The sequence below is a fragment of the Colletotrichum chrysophilum genome (genome assembly GCF_026319265.1).
Source record: "Colletotrichum chrysophilum strain AFK26 chromosome Unknown scaffold_197, whole genome shotgun sequence".
Lineage (NCBI taxonomy): Eukaryota > Fungi > Ascomycota > Sordariomycetes > Glomerellales > Glomerellaceae > Colletotrichum > Colletotrichum chrysophilum.
Window position 1 is genome coordinate 1 of NW_026517484.1, and position 21,390 is coordinate 21,390.

Sequence of the window (21,390 nt, forward strand, 5' to 3'; positions counted from 1 at the left end):
CGCGACGAACCTCGAGTGGCCGGCGAGCTTGCTGACGGGAGAAACATGGCCGGGCTCCTCGGCATCCGTGTAGAGGGTGAAGTTCTCGGGAACCTCCCAGATAAAGACCTTTCCGTCCTCAGAACCGGAGGCGATGATGCGGTCGTTGAAGGGGTTCCTGGCACGTGAGCCGTCAGCATGTCGCGTGCGCTTGAGGCAGGTGTAGGGGGGGCAGGGCGGTCGCGGGATCGGCGTACCAGTCGGTATCCAAGACGGTGGCGGTATGGCCTCGAAACAGCGGGATCTGGTCGGGGAGCTTTCCCTTCTCGCCGAGGGGGATGACGGCGAAGGCGCCGCCGCCGCCAGCTTCCCAATTGACCGAGAGGTATTCGGGGTTGGCCTAGCAGTAGAGAGAAGTGTCTCGTCAGCTTCTTTGCGTCTCTTCAATTTCGCGGGCGACCCATTGACGTGTCTCGTGCCCGACGACCGTAGAAAAAAAAAGTCTAGTCCCCCCTTACCTTCACCAGGTTGGTATCCCACGCATTTCGGCTAATGTGAAGGTTGTCGTAGCAGAACTCCTTGCGAGTCGGCTTTCCAAAGACGTGTCCTGTGTAGAGAGGGGCCGGGCGTCAGCAGTCAGCTCGTCGCAGCGCAACGCGGGCGGTTGCGACAAAGGGGATGACGGAGAGAGACCCACGATACTTCGACGCTCGTACAAAGCGGCCCGCCATATGGAATGATGTATTATGTTAAACGGGTATGGAAAAAACGGGGGTGAGTCGGGAGAGGGAGGGAAGGGGTATCGCAAAGATGCAGACGATAGACGATAGAGAATGCTGTGTGCAAAAGGCCAAGGCCTGCGACGAGTTTTGGTGATCCAAAAGCAAAAGGGGACGACGAGGACGACGACTGGGAACGCGGAGGAATCAATAGCTACAGTTAGCATTACCTTACCTCAAGGTACACTAGTGTAGTGTAGAGCTGCCCGCTGTTCCTCCCAATGGCGGGCCCGGCGGGACCTTGACAGATGAGTGTGGTGCTGCTGGTTCCATCCGCAGCACCAGGGTACCTTATTTCAGGTACCTTTTCCACCCACCTCACTGGACCTGCCTCTTCTACCTTCCCGCCGCTACGAGGAGCGACACTGGAGCGACATTGCTGCTCATTGCGCCCATCCCGCCGCCCCGTCACTCACAGGCTCGCAACCAGCCCGCTGCCCACGTCCAAGGAGCTACGTACCCACTTCCACTTACTGAAGACGTCCAGCGCTGGAATTACAGATGGATACCTTGCGTGAAACTCCCCCGGGCCAGCTGCGCCTCCGTGGCTCCCTCCACTTACAGCAAAATGATGGAGCAAGGGTCCAGCCATGGAAGTTCTCAAGTTCATGCACATCACGCCTGTGCTGCACGTGATCCTTTTCCTCACCGAGATGAGAGGCTGCATGCCGCGTCGACTTTATCACGACAACCACCACCAACCCGCGCATGTCAAAATGATATAAACCTCCCATTTTAGTACTACATCATACGTACACCTAAACGGGAAACCCGACTCCAGAATAATGCTTCCAGAGACCGCGTACGAATCTAGTAGGAAAAGAGAAAAACCACATAGACAATGACTCTCACAATCTCCGGAACTTCCACCCTTTGCTTGCTTGCTTGCCTTCCAAACCATGCCCAAACGCCGTCCTATCAGCCAAATTATTAAACATTGGGGCGAGGGTGCGCGAGGCAGACGCAAGCCATCTTTTTTCGGTCAAGAGCGGACGAGACACATTATCATCCGATCACGAACACCTGGTCCAAGAGAATCATAGATCATGCCGTGTCTCCCGTTCCTTCGTCCTCGTCCTCTCCGATCGTCCCGGTCATGCCAAAATCATAAAGAAAAGAAGGGGGTATCGCTTTAGTTGAATGTGCTCTTGGTCCGCGAGTGCACGCGCCGGCCCTCTGCCCGACGTCGCAGCGCATCCTCTCTCTTGAGCACGAGCTCGCACCACTTGCCCTTGCTGCGAGGTCCGTCGTCGCCCTCGCCTCCACCCTCGGGTCGACCGACGACGTCCGTGAGCGCTTGCATCCAGCCCTCCTTGTCCTCGGCCGTGTCGGCGTAGAAGTCGATGAGCTCGCCGTTGTTGAAACGGATGCGGAAGCCTTCCTCGACGAACATGTAGCCTTCTTCTTCTTCGGCAAAGGCAGACCTGCGGCGACGGCCACCCTTGCCTGTCGTCTCCTTCTCCGTCAATGCGCGTCGATCGTCAATCAGGCGCTTGGCATTGGCGAGGTTGATGGTGGCACGGGGCTGACGAGTTGCCTCGTGGTAGGCCGTCAGCTTGGTGCCGACGAGCTTGAAGTAGCGACGACGCCAGTACTAAGAGTGATGTTAGCAAAGAAGTCAAGTAACAGACATTAAGGTATCTATCTTACCGGGCAATCGCCACCCTGCTGACTCAAGTGGCCCTCCCAGTTCTTGGAGAGACGCTCCTCGGCAGCCTTGATCTCCCGAATGCAAGAGTTCATGCTCTTGGGCATGTCGTCGTCCGTGGCTCCCTTAGGGCGCGGGACGAAGAGGAGCTGGAGCTCCAGCTTTCCAATCTTGTACGGGGCACGGCGAACAACCGCGGTGCTACCACGCTTGCTCTTGACGCTGGACGCAAAGGCAGCCTCCTCCGTGGCCCACTCGTTGAAGCAGGCAACGTTGACGACGTATGGGCGACCGTAGCAGCGAGATTCGTGCTCCTTGAGGCAGACGTAGGAGCGGGCGAAGCTGCCATCCTCGGCGGCGAGGGGTGACAACAAATCCCAGGCGCTGGGCGCAACCCTCATTTGTCTGGCCTGGGCTTCACGCTGCTGCGCTGCCTGTCTCTCCTCCTCCTCACGGGCGCGCAGCTCCATCTCCTTGCGCTTCTTGGGGGACGCGAACACCCTGCTAAAGGTAGACGTCTTGGGCTTGCTAGCCTTAGTAGGAGACGACTGCACAACGACCTTCTTCGGCAAAGGCTTCTCGAGCTTGACGTTGAGCGTCAGTTGGAACTCGAGATCATTAGGCACAACAAGTTCGAACTCCTGGCCGATGGGAGCGTTGCGGGCGAGCTCAAGCCAAGCCGTGGTGACACAGTGAACACCGTTGTCGAGGGTCAAGCTGAACCAAGTTCGCTCGTCTGGGAATCGTTAGCATCATATGGCGCTTCAACGAACAGTACGACTCACTTCTAGGGATGGGAAGATCCAGATCCTTCACACCCAACACCTTGATGAAGAGTCTGCCGCGCTCACCGCTCTCCTCGGTAGCCAACTCGGGGTTCAAGTCCTCCTCAGCCAACGGGTTGAGAGTGTGGGCGTTGCTCTCCTGGCCGGGCAAGGGCGGCGCCGGTCCGCTGGTGTGGGCGCGCGATCGTCGTACGCTCTTCTGTCTGGGCCTACCATTCCAGGGCTCGACGGTCCACGACTGCGGGCGGTCGGTCTTGACCGGGGAGTTGCCAGCCGATCTGGTCTTCCACTTGTCATCAGATTCCTTGTCACTTGCGGTAACAAGCTTTGTGTTCTGACGCATGAGGTATCCGCGCTGATTACGAGACTTGATGTTAGCATTCTGTGATTGTGTTTCTTCTGCGATGATCTCTCTGTTGGATGCGGTCGGCCTAGACGCTTGTCTGCTGAGGCTTTTGCTCGCAATCTGGGAGGCTTCGTAAACTTGTTGAGAAAAAGCAACCTTTTGTTGTTCGATGACGCGATCGAAATCTTGGTCGAGACTGAGACCAAAGTCAAGATCCAGGGTGAGACTGCGCTTCTTGAAGCTCGGGTGGCGCTGTGTGTAGTAGTCTTCACCGACGTTGGACTCCTCGGTAAGATCGCGAGACAGTCTGTTGCGGTGACGCTCAGGGATAGGGGGAATATCTGGCACCTCGCGACTAACTTGACGCCGGGCTTCCCTCATGGCAATGATGTCGGAGGGAGTGTTGGACGGCCTAGTCTTGAGCTTGGAGCCGGAGGCCTTGATGGTTGCCTGACGCTCGGGAATAGCAGGGGACTCCAGGGGCTCCTCGGCAATCGAGGGAGGATGCTCGAGCATGGACTCCTCAAAGTCTGACTCCTCGTCCGAATCCTCAATCGGGCGATGAATGACGGACTCGGGCGTACCGGGTTCATCGTCGTATTCATCCTCCGGCTCGCCCCAGCCAGAGCCGTCGTAGAGACCCTGAAGCTGGGGAGGAGTAAAGGGACGCTGAGCCTGAACGTCAGCCATCTTGGGAGGGGGCTGAAGCTCTTCCAGGTCTTGAGCTGTGGGCTCGGGAGGAGGCGGCAACATGAAGGACTGTAGACCCTTGGAGAACTCATTCTCCTTGGCTTCATCCTTCATCTCAGGCAGACCAGAACGGATGGAAGCAGGCGACTCGACCTGCTTCTCCTGCTCTTGCTCAATCTCCTGAATCTCGGGTTCCATCTCAGCCTCAGGCTCAATGACCTCCTCAGGCTCGGGGGTAGGCTCCTTGGCGGGCAGCTCCATAGGAGACTCGACAGGCGACTCAGTAGGGGTGTTTCCAGTCTTGTCGGACTTGAGCTCAAGAGGCCTTATTTCAGAAGCAATATCGAAAGACTGGAAAGCCTGCTGGGGGCTAGCAGCACGAGGAGTGAGGATCTCCTCATCCACTTGAGTGACTTCAGGCACGCGAGCGGGGCCGTCAGAGTAGTGGCTTGCAGAGTCCGCATCGTTCTCATCCTCGGATCGGGCGTAGAAGTCAGTGATAGACTCAGTCTCGGCATCAGTGTCCTCATCGCGGTGGATGATGACACTGCCTTCCTCATCCGACAAGTCGGAAACTTCATCGTCCAAGATGGAGTCTTCGGTGGAAGGAATAGGAACGTCGGGGTCAAGGGGAAGGGGGAGGCGACGCTCAGGGCTTGGGCGCTCCGGGCTGGAGCTAGGCGCCGGGGAGGAGAAGTACTCGGCCTCTTGTGCGGTTTCGCCAGTGTTAACGCGGCGGAGGATGGATTCGCGAGAGATGCGAGTTGGCAGCTCATAGTCCTCGAGCGCCGAGATGTCACCGATGGTGTCATCCTCCTCATCGGCCTCGAGCATGCTCGATTCAGCAGTCTCCGTCTCGGACGAAGGGCTCTGGAATCTATCGCGTTGAGCGCCACGACGGAGACGACGCTCTCTCTGCTGCTCGCTGGCCGACTTGTGGTCGTCCGAAAGCATCATAAGCTTCAGTCTCTCCTCCAGAGTCATCTTGCCGTTGCCGATACTTTGGATCTCCGACTTGCTTGCAGCAGCGGCCGCGGGCGGCGGTGAAGGCAAGCTGCGGTGGGTACCCAGCATCCTCTCAGCAGTAGCTGAGATGCCAGGTGAGCCACGAGAATCGCTGAGGCGAGACTCGCTGCGGGTGAATGAGCCACCCATGCCGGGGAGAGGCGGCAAGGGGCGATGGTCTGAGGTGGAGGAGTCGGAGCGAACATGCTCTGGCCTACCGGGGCGGGCGGGCAGTGACTCGGGCATGGGGCTGCTCTCGAAGGGGTCCTCCATGCGCTCAGCAGACTGCCTCCAGTCATCGGGGCCGACGACAGGTGTCTTATCTGTGTCCTCCAAAGAAGCGTCGAAGCTGTCCTCTCCGATGTCGTGGTCGCCGAGATGGTAGTGCTCCTCATCATCATCCTCGTCATCCATAGAATCGAAGCTGCCCTCGCGGGAGTTGGATCCGATGGATGAAATGTCGGGTGTGGCCATCTCATACTCGTTGATCTGAGGCGGCGCCGCATCAAAGGTGACGCTCTTGGCGTGTCTGTGGAGGGATTTGCCGGAGGGAAGCTCGCGGTCGTCAAAGGAGGTATCGGCAGACCATGTGCCGGTCTCGGGGTCGAAGCTGCTCTTGAAGTTGCTGCGAGAGAGCGACGACTTCATGGGTGATCCGGGCTCCTTGCCAGGGCTCTTGGGAGGGCTGGAGAAGCTGGCTTGCATCGGAGTGGCGTCGCCAGAAGCCTTGATCGGGCTCGTTGCCGGGCTGTAGATGGGGATGTTCGACTTGCTGCTGTTGTTGCGCTGGTGGCCGAAACCCCTGCTCAGAGAGTCCGAGGACCGAAGCCCGTTGATGATGGCGGTAGGGGCGGCTGATCCTCCATATGCAGATGCCGAGTAGTTGGCAAGAGGGCGTTCGATCTGAGGCACTCTGGTAGGGTCGTATTCCTGCTTCTGCTCGAGAGCGAGGATGTTGCTATTCTTGACGCGCGAAGCCTTTTGCAGGCGTTCGATGGATGTGCGACGGGTTGGTGAGGGCGAGCCGTGGCGACCGCCGTATAGGTTCTGGGTCTCGGTGCTGATGGAGTCGAGGTTGCGCTTCTGCCAAAACAGCCTAGGTGACGTGGTGGTCTCCATTGGAGACGACTGGAATGGAGAGGAGTCGGTGTTCAGAGTCATCTTCTGCGCGGCGTTTGTAAGAGGAGGTTCTGGACCGGGGGGGCTGTCTAAGACACGATCCGCTTACCTTGGATGGCTGCTTGAAGCTGGGAGAGTTTCGTCTCAGGTCCGAAGGGGACAACTCTGAAAGTGCGCGAGGGAGGTTCGCTGCCTTGGGAGGCGGTGATCCCGTTGAGCCCGTGGAGCCCTTGGAGATGCGCAAAGGGTGTACCTGAGGTGACGGTGTTAGTCGCGAGGATGCAATGAGCACTGGGCTGCGGGCAGAGGCACTTACTGGGTCCTCTTGAGATGCCATTTTAGGTGATGTTTCTGTGGCCGCGAAGGCGCATCTGGCGGAAAACAGTCGTAGTAGTAGATGAGTTTTGGCGATGAATGCTCGAAAAGAAATTCAGGGTCGGGCAGGCTTTGCTGCGGCGGATCCTGCTCTCGGGGATTGTCGTAGAATTCGGAGCGGCTCGCAAGACACAAAGGGGAAAACGCGATGCGTAAAGGTTGTACTAGAATGAATGTTTGACGTATTGCGTCTCGTGGGGACACTTCTTTCGCTCTGCCCTTTTTTTTTTCCTTGCCGTGGTAAAATTCCGATGCTCTGGTGGGTGTGATTGATTGACGAGGGATGGCTGGAATGGAGCAGGAGAAGGTTCGGATGAATGGCGGGATGCGGGTAGAAGGTCGCAAAACAACAGGCAACGCACACAAAAAAAAAGACCAAAAGGCGGTGCCGCCAAAGTGCAGCAACAATAAGAGTAGCGTTCCTGACGACGGGGGGAAGGTGGTGAGAAGGCAACAAGAGAAGAAGCAGGCCGTGTTGTTGGTCGGTGTGGTTTGTCTTGTTGTTTAAGGGCAGGCGGCGGTTGCAATCGAGGTTGAGGCGGGGAAGCGGTGATTGGTGCGCGGGTGCGGGAGAAGTAAACAAACAAGGAAGGCAGCTCTTTGTCGGGCGGGCGTTGCTCCTGGCGACGGCGTATTTACTTCTACGAGGTACCTACCGTAGACGAGGGGCACACACGGCAGTCAGTGGATGGGGGGGCAGCTTCAGTTGGCAGGTGCCCCAAAGGCCGCCGCTATCCACCAGCTACCCGCCTGGAGCACCACTCCATCACCACTGTTTCTGCCGCACGTTCCCACTCTTTCTGTGACCTTAGCGAGCGAGTAATGGGCCTCGATGGCCAACCCAAGGAACACACTGCAGGGAGAAGAAGCAAGCAAGCAAGCAACATGGAGAGCAAAGCAAAGCCTCTAGCCGTGTAGTGGTCGGATGCCTGCCTGTCCAGGGACACCAAGCAAGGAAGGGCATTGTACTTAGTATGCAAGGCCAGGCATGGGCATAGGCAAGGCAAGGCCAAAAGCTGCAGACGGGGAGTCAAAGTAAACAACAACCTGCTTCCTGTGTTGTTGTCGAGCCGCCGTACATGCACAATTCGCCGGGCCAACACGGCAGCTGAGAGCAAGGATCTCGCCATCCCATCAGACAATGCCATTCAACCAAGTCCAAGTCATCGTGATGACCGTGGCCCAGCACCTTGTTTCCCGTCCCTGGTCCAGCTCCATAGAGCTCGCTTCTGTCCGGCGCAAGGCACACGATGTCGTGCTTTCTGTCTATCTGCGCATCGCATCTGTGTCGAGTCTGACAGGGCCCTCTCTCAGTCTTGGGTAGGCTGTTTATTAGTCTTTAGCCTCGAGGCTTGGGTTATGTATCCGTAGAAGACTATTCGTACTGGGCAGGCCATTTATGGAGTTGCTAGGGGTACTGCAGAGGTGCATTGCGTGTTGGTAGAGTATCACCATGCCCTCCGAAAAGCGGATATCTCCTTCCCGCTGTCTTATCTTGCCGTGGTCCCTCACTTGCGCAACTCGGGTTGCCTAGCTGCAGCCGTCCGTTTGCCTGGCGTGTTTCTCCTCTCTTTTGAAAGGTTGTTATCTTCTAGCTTCGTTATAAACCGTTGCGTCTGTCAAGTCATGATCCGGCCTCTTTCACATGTAGCTAACCTACGGTAAGGTAGCCGCGCAATTGATCGCCCGGACTTTGTTCCTAGAAGCTGCACCATCTGCGTCCCCGCCCCCGCCGGCGCAAAAGCCATCGCTTTTTTCCCAAGGCCCGATGTGCGCCGCGCCGCAACTGACTGACTCCCCCTCCCTCCCCTTGTGGTTCCTCCTGTCAAGATCCCATGTCCAGACGCCTCCAGTCTCCAGTCTCTGTCTGTCTCCATTCTCCATCCTCACTGTCTCTCTCCACGAGCCAGGTGCACCATCTGCCCCCATCCCATCGGATTGCCCCTCCCTTCCACTGCCTCCCCCTCCTCTTCCTTCTGTCATCCTCCTCAGCCCCGGCGAGAGAGGGGAAGATCGGATACGAAGGAGAATAAATGCCCAGCCGGAAGCACATCATCGATCGTGCATCTCCATGTACGTACACATGTACGTAAATCTCGCAGAACGGGGCCCTCTTAGTCCCCTTAGCCTCATCGTATCGCCACGGGCACCAAACAAAGAGGAGTATCGTGTGTTTTACTTTACAACTGGAAACTAAACTAACTCGTTGTTTTTTTTCTCTTTCTACTCTTCCGCCTTCTCTTCCGGTTTTCTAGCGTCGCACTGGCTGAAACGACTCAACGCCGCCGCCCTCGTCCCAGCCGCACGGTCACCCACCCGAATGTGACGCCTGTCATCTCAACAACTCTGCGAGAAAGATAGAGAGAGGTGTCTTTTCAATGTCCCAAGAACTTTTTTTGATATGACTGCTACCCTACTGCCTCATTGCTGGCCCTTGTTCCACTCCACACACTCCTCCAGCTTGACCCCGTTGCCACCGAAACAGTCCAGCGCGCTGCCAATCGTCAGGTCCACCTTGCCCTTGCTCAGCTTCTTCACCATCTCCAGGTCCTCGAGGTTCCTGCCGCCGCCTGCGTACGTGACCGGCAGGCTGCACCACTCCGCCAGCCTCTCCACGAGCTTCTCGTCAATGCCCTTCTGCAGACCCTCGTTGTCCGCGGCGTGGATGAGAAACTCGGAGCAGTACGGCTCCAACTGCTTGATAGATTCTGGAAAAATGTGTTTACCTCAGTCAGCCACTTCTTCAGCAAGTGATTGATTTCAAACGTGAAAACCAACCTGCGTTGACCTCCATGTCCGTGATGGTCTGCCACTTGTTCATAGCCACAAACCACTTATCGTCCCCGCGCCGCCGACAGCTCAGGTCGATCACGAGCTTGCCCCTGTCGCCCCCGAGGGCCTCCAGCACCGCGTCCAGCCTCTGCTGGCTGAACCGGCCCTCGGGGAACAGGTACGACGTGATGATGACCTTCTCCGCGCCCGCCTCAACCCACTCCCTCGCGTTCCCGTCGTTGATGCCTCCGCCGACCTGCAGCCCGCCCGGCCACGCCTTGAGCGACTCCCTCGCGGCCTCGGTGTTCCCCGGCCCCAGCATGATCACATGCGCGCCCGTGAGGTCATTGTCCCGGTAGAGCTTCGCAAAGTAGGCCGGCGGGTGCGTCGACACGAAGTTGGTCTTGAGCTCCGCCGTCGTGCTGTCCAGCGTGCCGCCGACGATCTGCTTGACCTGCCCCGCGTGCAGGTCTATACACGGCCTGAATCGAGTCATATCTGCGTGTACTTGTGTGCTTTTTTAGCCGTGGCTGAAAGGTGTTGAAGGAGGTTCCTCTTCGAGATGCGTCACCACGGATCCGCTGCTGTCCACTGAACTCAACCCCTCCTGTTCAGGTTTTGCGTGGGTGGTGGGGTTCGCCCCGGTACCGGCCTAACTTTTTGGATCAGCGTTCAAAGCTGTTGTGATGTTTGAGCTGCTTTCAATGCTTTGATTTCAGTCAAAGCAAGCTTCTATCAAGAACTACTGAGTCTCAATGCTCACCTGTGATCGAGACTAGGATGATTTATATGTTCTGAAGACGAATATGTGATGTGCCCTGTTGAGCAGAAGTTGGACGCTTGTTATGAAGCAACATCCAGCGATCAACCTCGCAACTAAAACTAAGAGCAAAAACCAGATGAATAGGGAAGCTCTCTCTCCCTTTGTCAATTGATGAATGCCATTGAGTTTCTCAGCTCATGCAAAAGCATTTGTAGTTGTTCCGGAGGATGTTGCGGTTCTATTCGGCTCAATGAGGTCCAGGTCAACAAAATCTCGCTGTAATCAAGCCAGCTTGTTCTGCAAGGGAACTCAGGCTCAGAATTGGCTAAAAAGTTCAATAAGGTCGTGTGTTCTAGTTGGTTAAGATTCTCGCCTCACATTGATGTCCGCGAGAGGTCGCAGGTTCGAGCCCTGCCACGATCAGTCTTTTGCGTATTCGTGCGAATACCAATCTCTTTTGCACGGTGATGTAGTTTAGCAATTGGTCGTGGATAATGTGTCTCAATCACACAGATGAGTTAGGCGTCAGCCTGGGCCAAAACAAATAAGAGCTGTAGTAATTTTTGTCCCATCCCATGGGCACTCCTTTCTGCTGCCCACCGACACACACAAGTCACAAACTTTTGGTCGGGCCAAGCCATAGCCATCCCTTTGTCGTGGTCAACTGAATTGCACCGCTGAACGATTGAATGAAGCGCTCGCGCTGCTGATGGCCTAACCTCTGACGAGATACTGAACGCGTGGCATTCCAGCATTAGTGGATTGCGCAGCTAAATGAATCTATCAAGGTCACAACGAATACAGAATTGCTGAGTTGGCATTTGAGTTAAAATAGCATGCGAGAGGTGTGTTGCCCTCTTATCGTCGCCTTATCCGTCGTCAGGAGTGTTGGCATGGGGGCTGGTTTGACGTCATTGTAAGATGCGGCCATCCAGCGAGGAACCCGAGCTCAGCAGAGCAGCAAAACCACAGCAATGCAGCTTTCTTCCAAAAGGCCTAGTCCACCTGAGCTTCAATGCAACACAATACCCTAGATTTCTTAGAGGAACTACGGTGTGCATTCCACCTACCGTGTCGGGACTGACGAGTCAATCCCCATACCACGTACGAACATCATGGCTATGTCCGTCGGTGAGGGGAGGGTGAGCAAAGTATCTAGGCGGTCAAGCTCGACTAGCACACGAATGCAAAACATTGAGGAACACTAAAATACACATCCCCTGAACATGGGATTCATGGGCAGATCCAATGGATAATCTCGAATCCTACCATGTGACCCCCCATCTTCAGATTTAGCTCCAGGTTCGGACAATTGACGTGGGATGAACCACGTGGATCTGCGCCGTTCCTGGATCAAGCGGGGATACATGATTGGGGTTTCTGAGGTAAGCTCCGCGAGACTTTGGGGTGATCTGCAAAGCCGTTCAGATTCACAGGCAGACAAAACGCTGTCGGGCATCGATGAGCATCGGCCATGTCTGGCTTAATACCTGAGCAGGACAGGCAGTCAAATGGCGAGATTGAACATGCATGATTCATATTAATTGGGTCATTGCGAAGTCCGAAGAGTAGAGCTTGTTTCCGTGCTCAGAACACCAAGCATCGTAGGCCACACAAAAGGCATCACCTAGATGTGCCCTCAACTACGTTGCCAACCCATCGTCAACCACCTGCTAATCATAAATCACCTCAGATGGCCCCCCATCCAAGATCCTGTTCACTACAACTATCTGAACAAACTTCCACCTCATTTTCAACCCACGGCCAAAGGCACACACTACCCAAGCAATATCTCAACCCGATCCCTCGCAACCGCATCCCAAACTCGCTGCACGACATGCCCCAGTCCTCTCCGGTAGCACACACCTCCCACCCTCTCAACCCACAGCACATTAACAAAGTCCACAATCTCGTCCTCGTCCATGTTGTCCCGGAACGCCTGGATATCAAACACGTGGCTCCCGCCCCTCTCGCTCGCCGTCGACACGGCAATGAACTCCAACTTCTCCTCCCCGGTGTGGTTCGCCCCCTGCAGGCCGAGCCAGCTGTCGTGCGCCGTCACGTTCCCGCACCACTTGCCCGTCCGCGACCAGATGTTCCCGATCGCAAGCGGCACGCCATATCCCCTGCCGGGCCCAGCGATTCCCACGGCGGAAGCACCATTGACAGCAGCTCCCGCGGCGGCGGCGGCGGCACCTTTGCCATCCACCGGCGCAGCGTTCCTCGCCATCGCAAAGTCGACCTCCAGGTAGGCCACCGTGGTGCTGAACGATAGTAGCGTCGCGTTCATCGAGTAATCCCCTAACGGCACCGCTGCCGCGTCCGGCCCGTTCATCTCCCCCACCGGCACCGGGTACCGGAAAACACACTCCGGATCCCCCGCATACCGAAACCCGCCACCGCCGCTCCTCGACCACCCCGCCGGCAACGGCTGCGTCCTGCGGTGCCGCCGGTCACGGAACATCAGCCCATCGTTCGGCAGCCGCGTGTACGTCGCCCGGTCCGTAAGCTCGAAGCTGACCAACGGCCTCAGCCGGAACGCGTACGGGCTCTTGAACCGCTTCTCCTTTCGGCCCCCTCCTGAGACCGGCGGCGCGTCCTGCACGTAATCCGCCGCCGCCCTCCACAGCGACATGTCCGCGGGAACCCCGTCGTAGTGCCATCCGAGCCAGCTCCAGCTCGGGAGCGGGTTCATCCCCGTGACGGGCTGCACCATCATCCTCCTCCTAATCATCGCGCGGGGCTGCCACAGCATGGCGATGTCCAGGAAGCACACCGGCATCCCGAACACGAACCCGCCCGCGAAGGACTTGGACATGACCGTCGTGATGCCCCGCAGGGCCCTCGTCGTGTCGGACATGAGCGTCACCCGTCTCGAGCTGTAGTCCATCGCAATCCGCGCGTACTCGTCCATGTCGGGCCACACGGGGTGCAGGAATCCCGTCGCCGCAGGGAACGTCCGGGCCAGGCACGGCGCGTTCTTGTTGCCCCCTTTTAGTATCTTGCTGAACCGGCCCCCAGCCCCGGGCGCCCCCTGCCACACCTCGCAATGGCACTCCCACGTCACCGTCTCCTCGAACACGTACACCTTCCTCCGCGAGTACATACCCTCCTGCACCGTCCACGCCCGTGTGGCCCACCTCGACCCGAGGATCAAATCCTCATGCTTCATCTTTCCTGGCGGCGCCTTTGCTGGCGTCCGCCTCACCAGCCCATTCAGTCCGCTCTCCGCGTCCCCTGCCGCAGCCACAATCGTAAGGTACGCATTCGCAAACACGTACGCCATATTCTTCACGTACTCCTCCCTCTCCACGTCGTCATCCTGCACAATGCAGAACCGGTCCACCCACAGGTACTTCACCCCGACCTTCCTCGCCAACCACATCGCGTCCAGGATCGTCTGCGGTATATCCGCATCGTCCAGACTCGCCGTCAGCATGTCCAGGTTCTCCCTCAACGTCTCCACGGGGCCCCTCGTGCTCGGCAGCGGCGGCTCGTACACGTAGCTCAGCGCGATATACCGGTCCGTCGCCCGCGCCCTCACAAGGCACCGGTTGACGGAGTCGATCAGCCACAGCGGCCGCCACGTCTCCCCCGGCGGGCCGGAGCAGTGGTCGCCGTGCTCCGCGTTGCACGTGTCGAGCCACTCGCGCACGCGGGCGATGGGGTTGAACCTGCCCACGGCCGTGGAGGCGGACGAGGCGCGCCGGGAGGGAGCCGTGAGGGAATTCCCCGCCGGCGGCTCACCTCCCTTGCGCGCCTGCCACGTGCTCATAAGCCGCTCCGTGATGCTCTGTCGTTTGCTACCGTTGTGGTGGAGGGTGCTCTCATTCGCCGGCGGCGCCGTTGGTCGTCGGAGGTGCGAGGGGTCTACCGCGACGCTGTGCCTCTTCAAGTCCCGCGGCGGACTGTCCCGTTCTCTGTCGCGATCCCTCGGGCTGTCCCTGTCGCGGTCTCTGTCGCGGCGCGGACTCTCCCTATCCCAATCCCTATTGCGATTCCTCGGAACGTCTCTTTCGCGCCGTGGGCTTTCCCTGTCCCAGTCCCTATCGCGGCTTCTTGGGACGTCTCTCTCACGTCTCGGGCTCTCTCTTTCACGTCGCGGGCTCTCTCTTTCACGCCGCGGGCTCTCGCTGTCCCAATCTCTGTCACGGCTGGTCGGTAAGTCCCTTTCGCGGCGAGGACTCTCCCTGTCTCTGTCTCTTTCTCTGTCGTCGTCCTTGTCCCGATCTCGATCCCGGTCTCTGTCGCGGTCCCGGGGGATATATCGATCCCCCCTCGGCAAGTCCCTCTCTCGCTCCCGTTTCTCAACCCTGGCAGGCTTGAACGAATCCCGCGGTTGTAAAGGCGTCGGTGCTGGCGGAGGCACAGGCGAGTACTGCTGCTGCGAATGCCTCTTCTGCGGCGGGGGCCGCTTCTGCCCGTGACTCTGAGGCGGGGGCGTCGGCGGTCTATATCCGCCCGCATCCTCCTCGTCCGACATTGAAGATGCAGAAGAAATGTCGTCCGGCAACACTGACACAACTCCTGCTCCCACCCCATCTCCCCCAGGCCCTCCTCCCGCGGGCCCTGGACCCTTGGCCTCCGGACCGCTGCCGCGGGCGGACGGGGACGTGTGGTCCATCTAAAGCGTCTCACGATATCGGACGCAATGGCACTCTTTTCCCTCTCCCAACAATGGACGAACACCAATAAAAACCTTAGAATACGGGCATGCAATGGCAAGACCCAAAGCAAAGGTCGGGAAAATAAAAAAGAGTTTGGTGTGTGCGTACGTGTGCCTAACGCACACCACGACGCAGTCTCCCTCAAAACCTGCTGCGCTCGCTGCGCGCGCGCGCGCCCCTCTGCGCCGTGGCCCCTCCCTCTAAAGTAAGGAAAAGGCAAGGTAAGGCAGGCAGGCGATCAACCGTGCGACGGACGTCTCCAGTCCAGCTCAGCCCAGCCCAACCCAAGCCCTTCAAAGACAGACGGAGCCCAAGTGGAATCGATGCCGCAGTGCTGTAAAACTGCAGCGCCGATGAACGCGACCGATATCCGATGAAAAGCGACGTTGGTTCCGATGGTTTTCGTTGATGTATGCGTATTGCGACAGAGATGTCGAGGGAGGAAAAACAGAAAGAGAGAAGATGTACAGAGTAGAAATGCAGCTTTGCGACACGCGGCTTTCTGCCAGTGAGAGCGATCAGCGTGCGTGAGAGGGTGCGTGAGAGATGGATGAGAGAGGTCAGCGCTCCGCCAGCCCCGGCCCGCCCGCCGAACCAACCTCGATCGCTCCATCCTACCACCACCACCGCCCCCAGCCCCCTCTATTAAGCCAAAATTAAGGCCGCACGAAAAACAATAATCATGGGGAGCTTTGCTGGCTTGGGGGAGGGGCCTTCAACACTAATTACGATTGACACCCAACCCAACAGGGGCGTTCCCTACTCCATTTCAGGGCGAATTGATCAACCGTCGAACCCAATCAACAGGGACACAGTCGTGGAGAGACATCGCGACATTCGCCATGACACACTGGGCACTTTTTGGGTACGTTTTCAGAAAGTGAATCGGCCGATACATCGTGCTCACATCTATTAAAATACAATTGCTTGCTAATCTAACATACTCGCGAACGAGGCTTCTACCGCCGTGAAACCGGGGATAGAAGTCCTCGTCAGCCATCCTCCATTCGAAAGCCTCTTGCCCCGGTGGCCCTTATTTTGGCCCATGGTATTTGTTGTATGAGTGCCGTTCCGCCGTAACCTTTACATATTGCAAAAACCCCCCCTAACCGTTACGCCTGGAAAATGTGTAGAAGGGTTTGGCAGTGACGTCGTGGTCTTGGAGCCAGCCGGCACTTGCCACCAGATGAATCGTTCAGTTTAGGCCGCCGTCGTGCCTCGCGTCAAACCCGAATAAAAAACGACCCTCAAAGTTCATTAAACATCACCTTCCTGTGACCACTGACACGTCAGAATTGAAGACCCTAATCCTCATCGCTTTGAGCTCCGTTGGCACTGCCATTTGCTTCTTTCGTGCCGTTTGTTGACGAGATGAGCTTGATTCTAGTGCCAGAGGTTGTCGGTTGAGGTGTCCCAACGCTCGCACTAGCGCTCGGCGCCGCAGACCCCTCCTTGTTGGCCGCTATTTCACTTTCAAGCTCTCGTAGCTCGGAATGCTTCTCAAGCTCCTTTTCAAGCTCTGCATGGAAGAATTTCTGGTAAAGGTTAGCAAATTATTTCAATCGGCGGGGGCTTCGTCACTAACCTGAAGAACTTGGGCATCCTGGTAGAGCAGCGATGCCTCCTCGTTGTACGTCTGGCAGTTGTTGAACATCAGATCGACGTCCTTGCGCATCTCGCTCAAGCTGTAGTACTGATTCTTCTTGATCTTGGTCTCGATTTGTTTCATCGAGATGGGGTTCTGGATGATCAAGTAGTAGTCGGCGTAGTCGCGCTTGGGAGGCAGTACCAGGAACGGTCCAATGATAATGCGCTTGCCCGCCACTGACTCGTCGTCATCCTCCTCCTCAGGCGGCTCAGGATCATCGACTTCGAGATTCATCATGCCATCGTAGAGAGCACGCAGACTGGTCTGCAGGACTTGACGTTGGTGGGGATTAACACGTGGGACATCAGCGACCGCAGACACGGACACGGCTTTGGGTCTGCCCTGGGGACCGCGACGCTTCTTGGCAGGGGGCTCATCGTCACCCTCCTCTGCTTTACGCTTCTCCTGGTTCTTGCTGCCCGGCTTGCGGCCCCTCTTCTTCGGTGTCTCCACCTCTTCAGTGCTGGCGCGGCTAGCGGAAGGCGATGCCTCGGCGGCGTTCATGATGGCGGTCCTCTTGAGCTTGTTGGTCTCTCGCTTGTCCTTGCGAGCTTGCTTCCGGGCGGCCGCGGCTTCGGGAGAGTCATCGTCATCGTCCACTGCCATGAGCCACTGCTCCTCGGTTAGACCATCGTCGTATTTGACCTTCGTGCGCTCACGAGCTCCACGTCCCAGACTGGTCTCTTGCTCCTCTTCGATAACGGTTCCGTCGCCAAGATAAATATCGGGCAGTTCATCCTCAGCCATTAGACGAGGCTTGGCCTGTTTGCCGGGTCCGTCGCCGTAGATCGGATCATTCCTGCGTTCTTCATCTATCTTCTGGAAGACACCGATCTCATCGTCGTTACGAGCCAGAAGCATGTTGAGCTCATCATCGTCCATCTCGTCCTGCTCGCCCGTTTCAGCCATATCGGCAGTCTCGAGGAGTGTTCGCAGCATGGCATCACGGTCTGTCTCCGTAGATTTGTTGTCGAAACGACCGGCCTGAATAACCTTGCCGTCCATGTCAAGCTTGAACCTGGCTCTCTCAAGAATCTTCTCTTCAACAGAGTTGGAGCTAATGAGACGCAAGATTCGCACCTCGTTCTTTTGACCAATACGATGAGCACGATCCTGGGCTTGCAAATCCTGATGAGGGTTCCAATCAGAATCGTAGATAATGACAGTGTCAGCAGTCTGCAAGTTCAGACCCAAACCACCAGCACGTGTGGAGAGCAGGAACATGAAGTACTCGGAGTTGGGGGCGTTGAACTCGCGCAACAAGTCGGAACGCTCGTCTGACTTAGTCGTACCATCCAGACGCATATACTTCATGTTGCGGTACCTGAGATAGTCCTCCATAATGTCCATGATGGCTGTCATCTGGAAGAACATGAGCACACGATGGCCAGTCGCCTTGTACTTGGGCAAAATGCGGTCCAGCAGCTCAAACTTGCCAGCTGTTCTCCACAGCAGATCGTTGCTGACGTTCATCGGGTTCAGCAGATTTTCGACCTCGTCGAATACGAACGGATGGTTGCAAAGCTTTCGGAGCTGCATAATCATGTTGCTCAGACCACGAGCACCAGTCTTGCCACCCTGTCCGTCGCTGACGAGAATCTTGTTGTGGGTGACCATCTGCTTGTACAGCTTGGATTGGAGAGCCGAGAACTTGCACTTGATAACCTTTTCTGTCTTGTCCGGCAGGTCCTTCTCGACATCCTTCTTCAAACGACGAAGCAGGAATGGACGCAGCACTTTGTGCAAACGGCGAATGACGAGAATCTGCTCTTCTTCCGTGAGGTCCATCTTGTCTTGACCTCCCGTGTTGGCAAAAGGCGTGTTGAACCATTCATCGAAGGTCTTAGCTGACTTGAAAATGGTCGGGAGCGTGAAGTTGAGCATGGCCCACAGTTCAGTAAGATTGTTCTGCAGCGGCGTTCCAGTCAAAATAAGGCGGAATCGGGTGTGGTAGTACTGCTGAATCGTGGACGTCAACTTGGAGTTCTGGTTCTTCATGCGATGACCTTCGTCGATAATCATGTGGAACCACTTGATTTTACTCAAGATCGGACGGTCCTTGATAATGTACTCGTAGGTGGTCAACAGAACTTGGAACCGTCCCTGGCGGATCTTATCCTGCTGCTGCTTTCTGGCCAGAGGCGGGCCCTTGTACACAATCTTGGACACGGACGGCGCCCACTTTTCGAACTCTAAGGTCCAGTTGGTGAGAGTACTGAGGGGCACAATGACGAGGTACGGGCCTTCCTGCTTCTTGCGCTCAATCAGGTAGGTGACCAGACTGATTGTCTGAATGGTTTTACCGAGACCCATCTCGTCGGCAAGGATACCATTGAGGTTGTTGTTGTAGAGCGAGATCATCCACTGCAGACCCTTGATTTGGTACTCCTTGAGAGTACCACCGACCAAAATATTGGCTTGCTCTGTGACCTCTTCCTTGATGCGATGAGCCACAGCATAGTAGTCGATCTTCCGTGCGCTTTCTTCGTCGTCGCTGTCCACTTCACTGGGCTCCTCTTCCTCTTCTTGGATCTCGTCGTCGAACTGCTCTTGTTGGGCCTTCCGTTGCTGGCTCTTGACAGACGCAGCAAGCTGGCGCAAGAAACCATCGGTCTGCCTGAGAAGGTGGGTGATACGGGTATCCTTGGCTTCGTCGAGCAACTTGAGATAAGCCTCCTCGTCGTTAGCCTTAAGAGCCTGGAGACGCTGCTTCGCAGTGCGCTCAATTCTCTTCTGCTCTTCCTTCTCGATGTTGTAATGCTGTGCAAACATGAGTTTGTTGAGCTTGTTGGACTTGTTGCGCTGACTGGATGCGGTTTGCTGGATCTCGTTGCGATGTTGAGTAATAGCTTGGAGGAAGTCGATATGCCTCTTCTTCTCCCGGTTTTCGCGAATGTCTCGCTGCTGCTTCTCCAACTTCTCAGTAATTCTAGCCTCACGAACAGTCATCTTCTTTGTACGGCGGTATCCAGATCGATTAGTCGTCATAGCGAGGTTGTCGTAGAACATCATGGAACGGCCTATCTTATCTCTCAATGCGCGCTGCTTTGCATAGAGACCTAGACTCTTCATTTCGATGATGGCTTTGACCTTGGCACTGTCGTCAAGCTCAACATTCTCCTTGGTGGCATCCCAGTGAGCAATGTTCGCCGGGGTAGCTCTCAGCTCGGCATAGCGATCTCTCATGCGGTTGAAGACAACTAATTCACGCTCATATCGCAGATGTTCGAAGTCCACTCCAGTCGGGAACAGGCCAGGGATAAGCTTGCGGTTCTTGCGCTGTGTGTGTTCAAAGTGACTGATGGATTTGCGAACCAAGGTAGGGTCATCGTATGGGGCCTTGACGGTCTTGAAAGTTGGACCTTGAACCTCTGGCACAGATTCGGGCTTCGGCTCACCAGCAGCGGAACCGGGCTGGGCGGAGTCGCGAGATGGCGCTTTTGGTGTTGATGAAGCAGCATGGGCGGCGGCTTCTGCGGCGATGGCCTTGCGGCGCTCACGCTGAGCGAAGATAGCCTGCTGCATCGGCAGGGGTACTCCAGCGTTCTTTGTCAAGAGCTTGAATGCATGAATCTGCTGACGAAGCAGACTCAGCTGCTGCGGGTTGAACTGGCCAGCTCCAGGTCCAGCAGACGGGGCTGCAGTGGCTGGTGATCCAGACGCGGCGGCATTATTTGAGGTCTGTGCCGGCAGTGCAGAGGCACCAAGGGCGGTAGATGATGGAGGTTGTGTTGGTTGAGGCTGCTGCTGTTGGCCAGGCTGCGCGCCATTGACAGCACCGTTGGGGCCAGCCTGTTGCATCTGTCGCTGCATTTGCTGCTGTTGCTGCAGAAATTGTTGTTGCTTCTGTCGCATACGGGCTTGTTGTTGGAAGGACAAGACGAACTGTTCGGCCTTGATGTATTCGGGATCGGTGTTCGGGACGCCACTTTCTCTCATCTGCTTGAATTTCTGGGTCGTGTTAGCATCATCCATCGAAAGCAAGAGGATTGACCGTCGCAGAGATGCATGCACATCGCAGACTATGGGTAGAGAGATCTTACGTTAAATATCTCCTGGGCCTGTTGAGGTGTGGTGGCTGCCATGCCGGCGCCAGGGAGCTGGACGGCAGGCGGTGCTTGAACAGAAGCCATTTTGGCAGTGTATGCGCTGCAAATCTATGGACTGCTGGAATCTCAAGAGATGCAGGGACTATCTCGTGCGCATTATCTTGCAAGAAGACTCGTGTAGGTGGACAAGTGGAGCCGTGTGGAAGGTTGGTCGCGCGCTGGGCTCGTCGCGAAATGAAAGACTAGAATGCTAATAGTGGTTGTGATGAAAAATCCGGCGCGTCGTCGACAACACGGCGAGGCAGGGAGCGGCGGCGTCGGGTCGGGCTGAAAAACGCGATGCCGTGGGGAAACTAGATACACGGCGGTCGCGTGGATGTCGTTCACCGAGATGGACGATGGAGTTTGGCCGCCAACCTAATGGGCTGTGGTGCCGCGAATGGAAGCGTGGGGGGGGAAACGGGTGGAAGGGGGCAATCGCGGTTGAGGCGAAAATGCGATTTGGGGGGAAAGGCGCGACGTCGGGGCGTTGCCTCGAGCGGAATGCGCGAGGAAATCGCGTCGAAAAGGTTGCTGGACAATTTTTCGAGATGGTGTCGATGCCTGCAGAGGGGGTATGGCGATTTTTCGATGCGCGCGGTGCCGGTTGAGATGGAGAGGTGAGGACAACGACAAGATTCATTGATGGTTGGTGCGGTCTGTGAAACGCGGTCCCCGTAATTTTCAGCACAGCAAGATGTTGATGCCTGAGGCGTCATGCGCTAG

At 56.7% G+C, this 21,390-nt stretch overlaps 5 protein-coding genes and 1 non-coding gene across 6 annotated transcripts; 1 reads left to right on the forward strand and 5 right to left on the reverse strand.

Moving 5' to 3' along the window:
- Positions 1–10: 10 nt before the first annotated feature.
- On the reverse strand, positions 11–710 carry CRN1 (Coronin-like protein crn1; the record flags this gene model as incomplete). The annotated part of the gene is made up of 4 exons (XM_053185565.1): positions 11–157; positions 237–379; positions 498–586; positions 677–710. Coding segments are annotated over 4 exons (413 nt in total), but the record flags the coding sequence as incomplete, so codon positions are not given.
- Positions 711–1,890: 1,180 nt separating this feature from the next.
- Positions 1,891–6,688, reverse strand: COL26b_012934 (uncharacterized protein; the record flags this gene model as incomplete). The annotated part of the gene is made up of 5 exons (XM_053185566.1): positions 1,891–2,352; positions 2,409–3,142; positions 3,192–6,396; positions 6,461–6,604; positions 6,668–6,688. The coding sequence occupies 5 exons, from the start codon at positions 6,686–6,688 to the stop codon at positions 1,891–1,893; spliced, it is 4,566 nt and encodes a 1,521-aa protein (XP_053030475.1).
- Positions 6,689–9,147: 2,459 nt separating this feature from the next.
- HIS7 (Histidine biosynthesis bifunctional protein hisB) lies at positions 9,148–9,994 on the reverse strand (the record flags this gene model as incomplete). The annotated part of the gene is made up of 2 exons (XM_053185567.1): positions 9,148–9,434; positions 9,505–9,994. 2 exons carry the CDS (start codon positions 9,992–9,994, stop codon positions 9,148–9,150), a joined length of 777 nt encoding a protein of 258 aa, XP_053030476.1.
- A 608-nt stretch (positions 9,995–10,602) lies between these two features.
- On the forward strand, positions 10,603–10,684 carry COL26b_012936. The gene has a single exon. It is a non-coding gene; the product is annotated as a tRNA-Val (tRNA).
- A 1,370-nt stretch (positions 10,685–12,054) lies between these two features.
- Positions 12,055–14,744, reverse strand: COL26b_012937 (uncharacterized protein; the record flags this gene model as incomplete). The annotated part of the gene is made up of 2 exons (XM_053185568.1): positions 12,055–12,089; positions 12,128–14,744. The coding sequence occupies 2 exons, from the start codon at positions 14,742–14,744 to the stop codon at positions 12,055–12,057; spliced, it is 2,652 nt and encodes an 883-aa protein (XP_053030477.1).
- A 1,488-nt stretch (positions 14,745–16,232) lies between these two features.
- Positions 16,233–20,709, reverse strand: COL26b_012938 (uncharacterized protein; the record flags this gene model as incomplete). The annotated part of the gene is made up of 3 exons (XM_053185569.1): positions 16,233–16,463; positions 16,514–20,527; positions 20,620–20,709. 3 exons carry the CDS (start codon positions 20,707–20,709, stop codon positions 16,233–16,235), a joined length of 4,335 nt encoding a protein of 1,444 aa, XP_053030478.1.
- Positions 20,710–21,390: the final 681 nt, after the last annotated feature.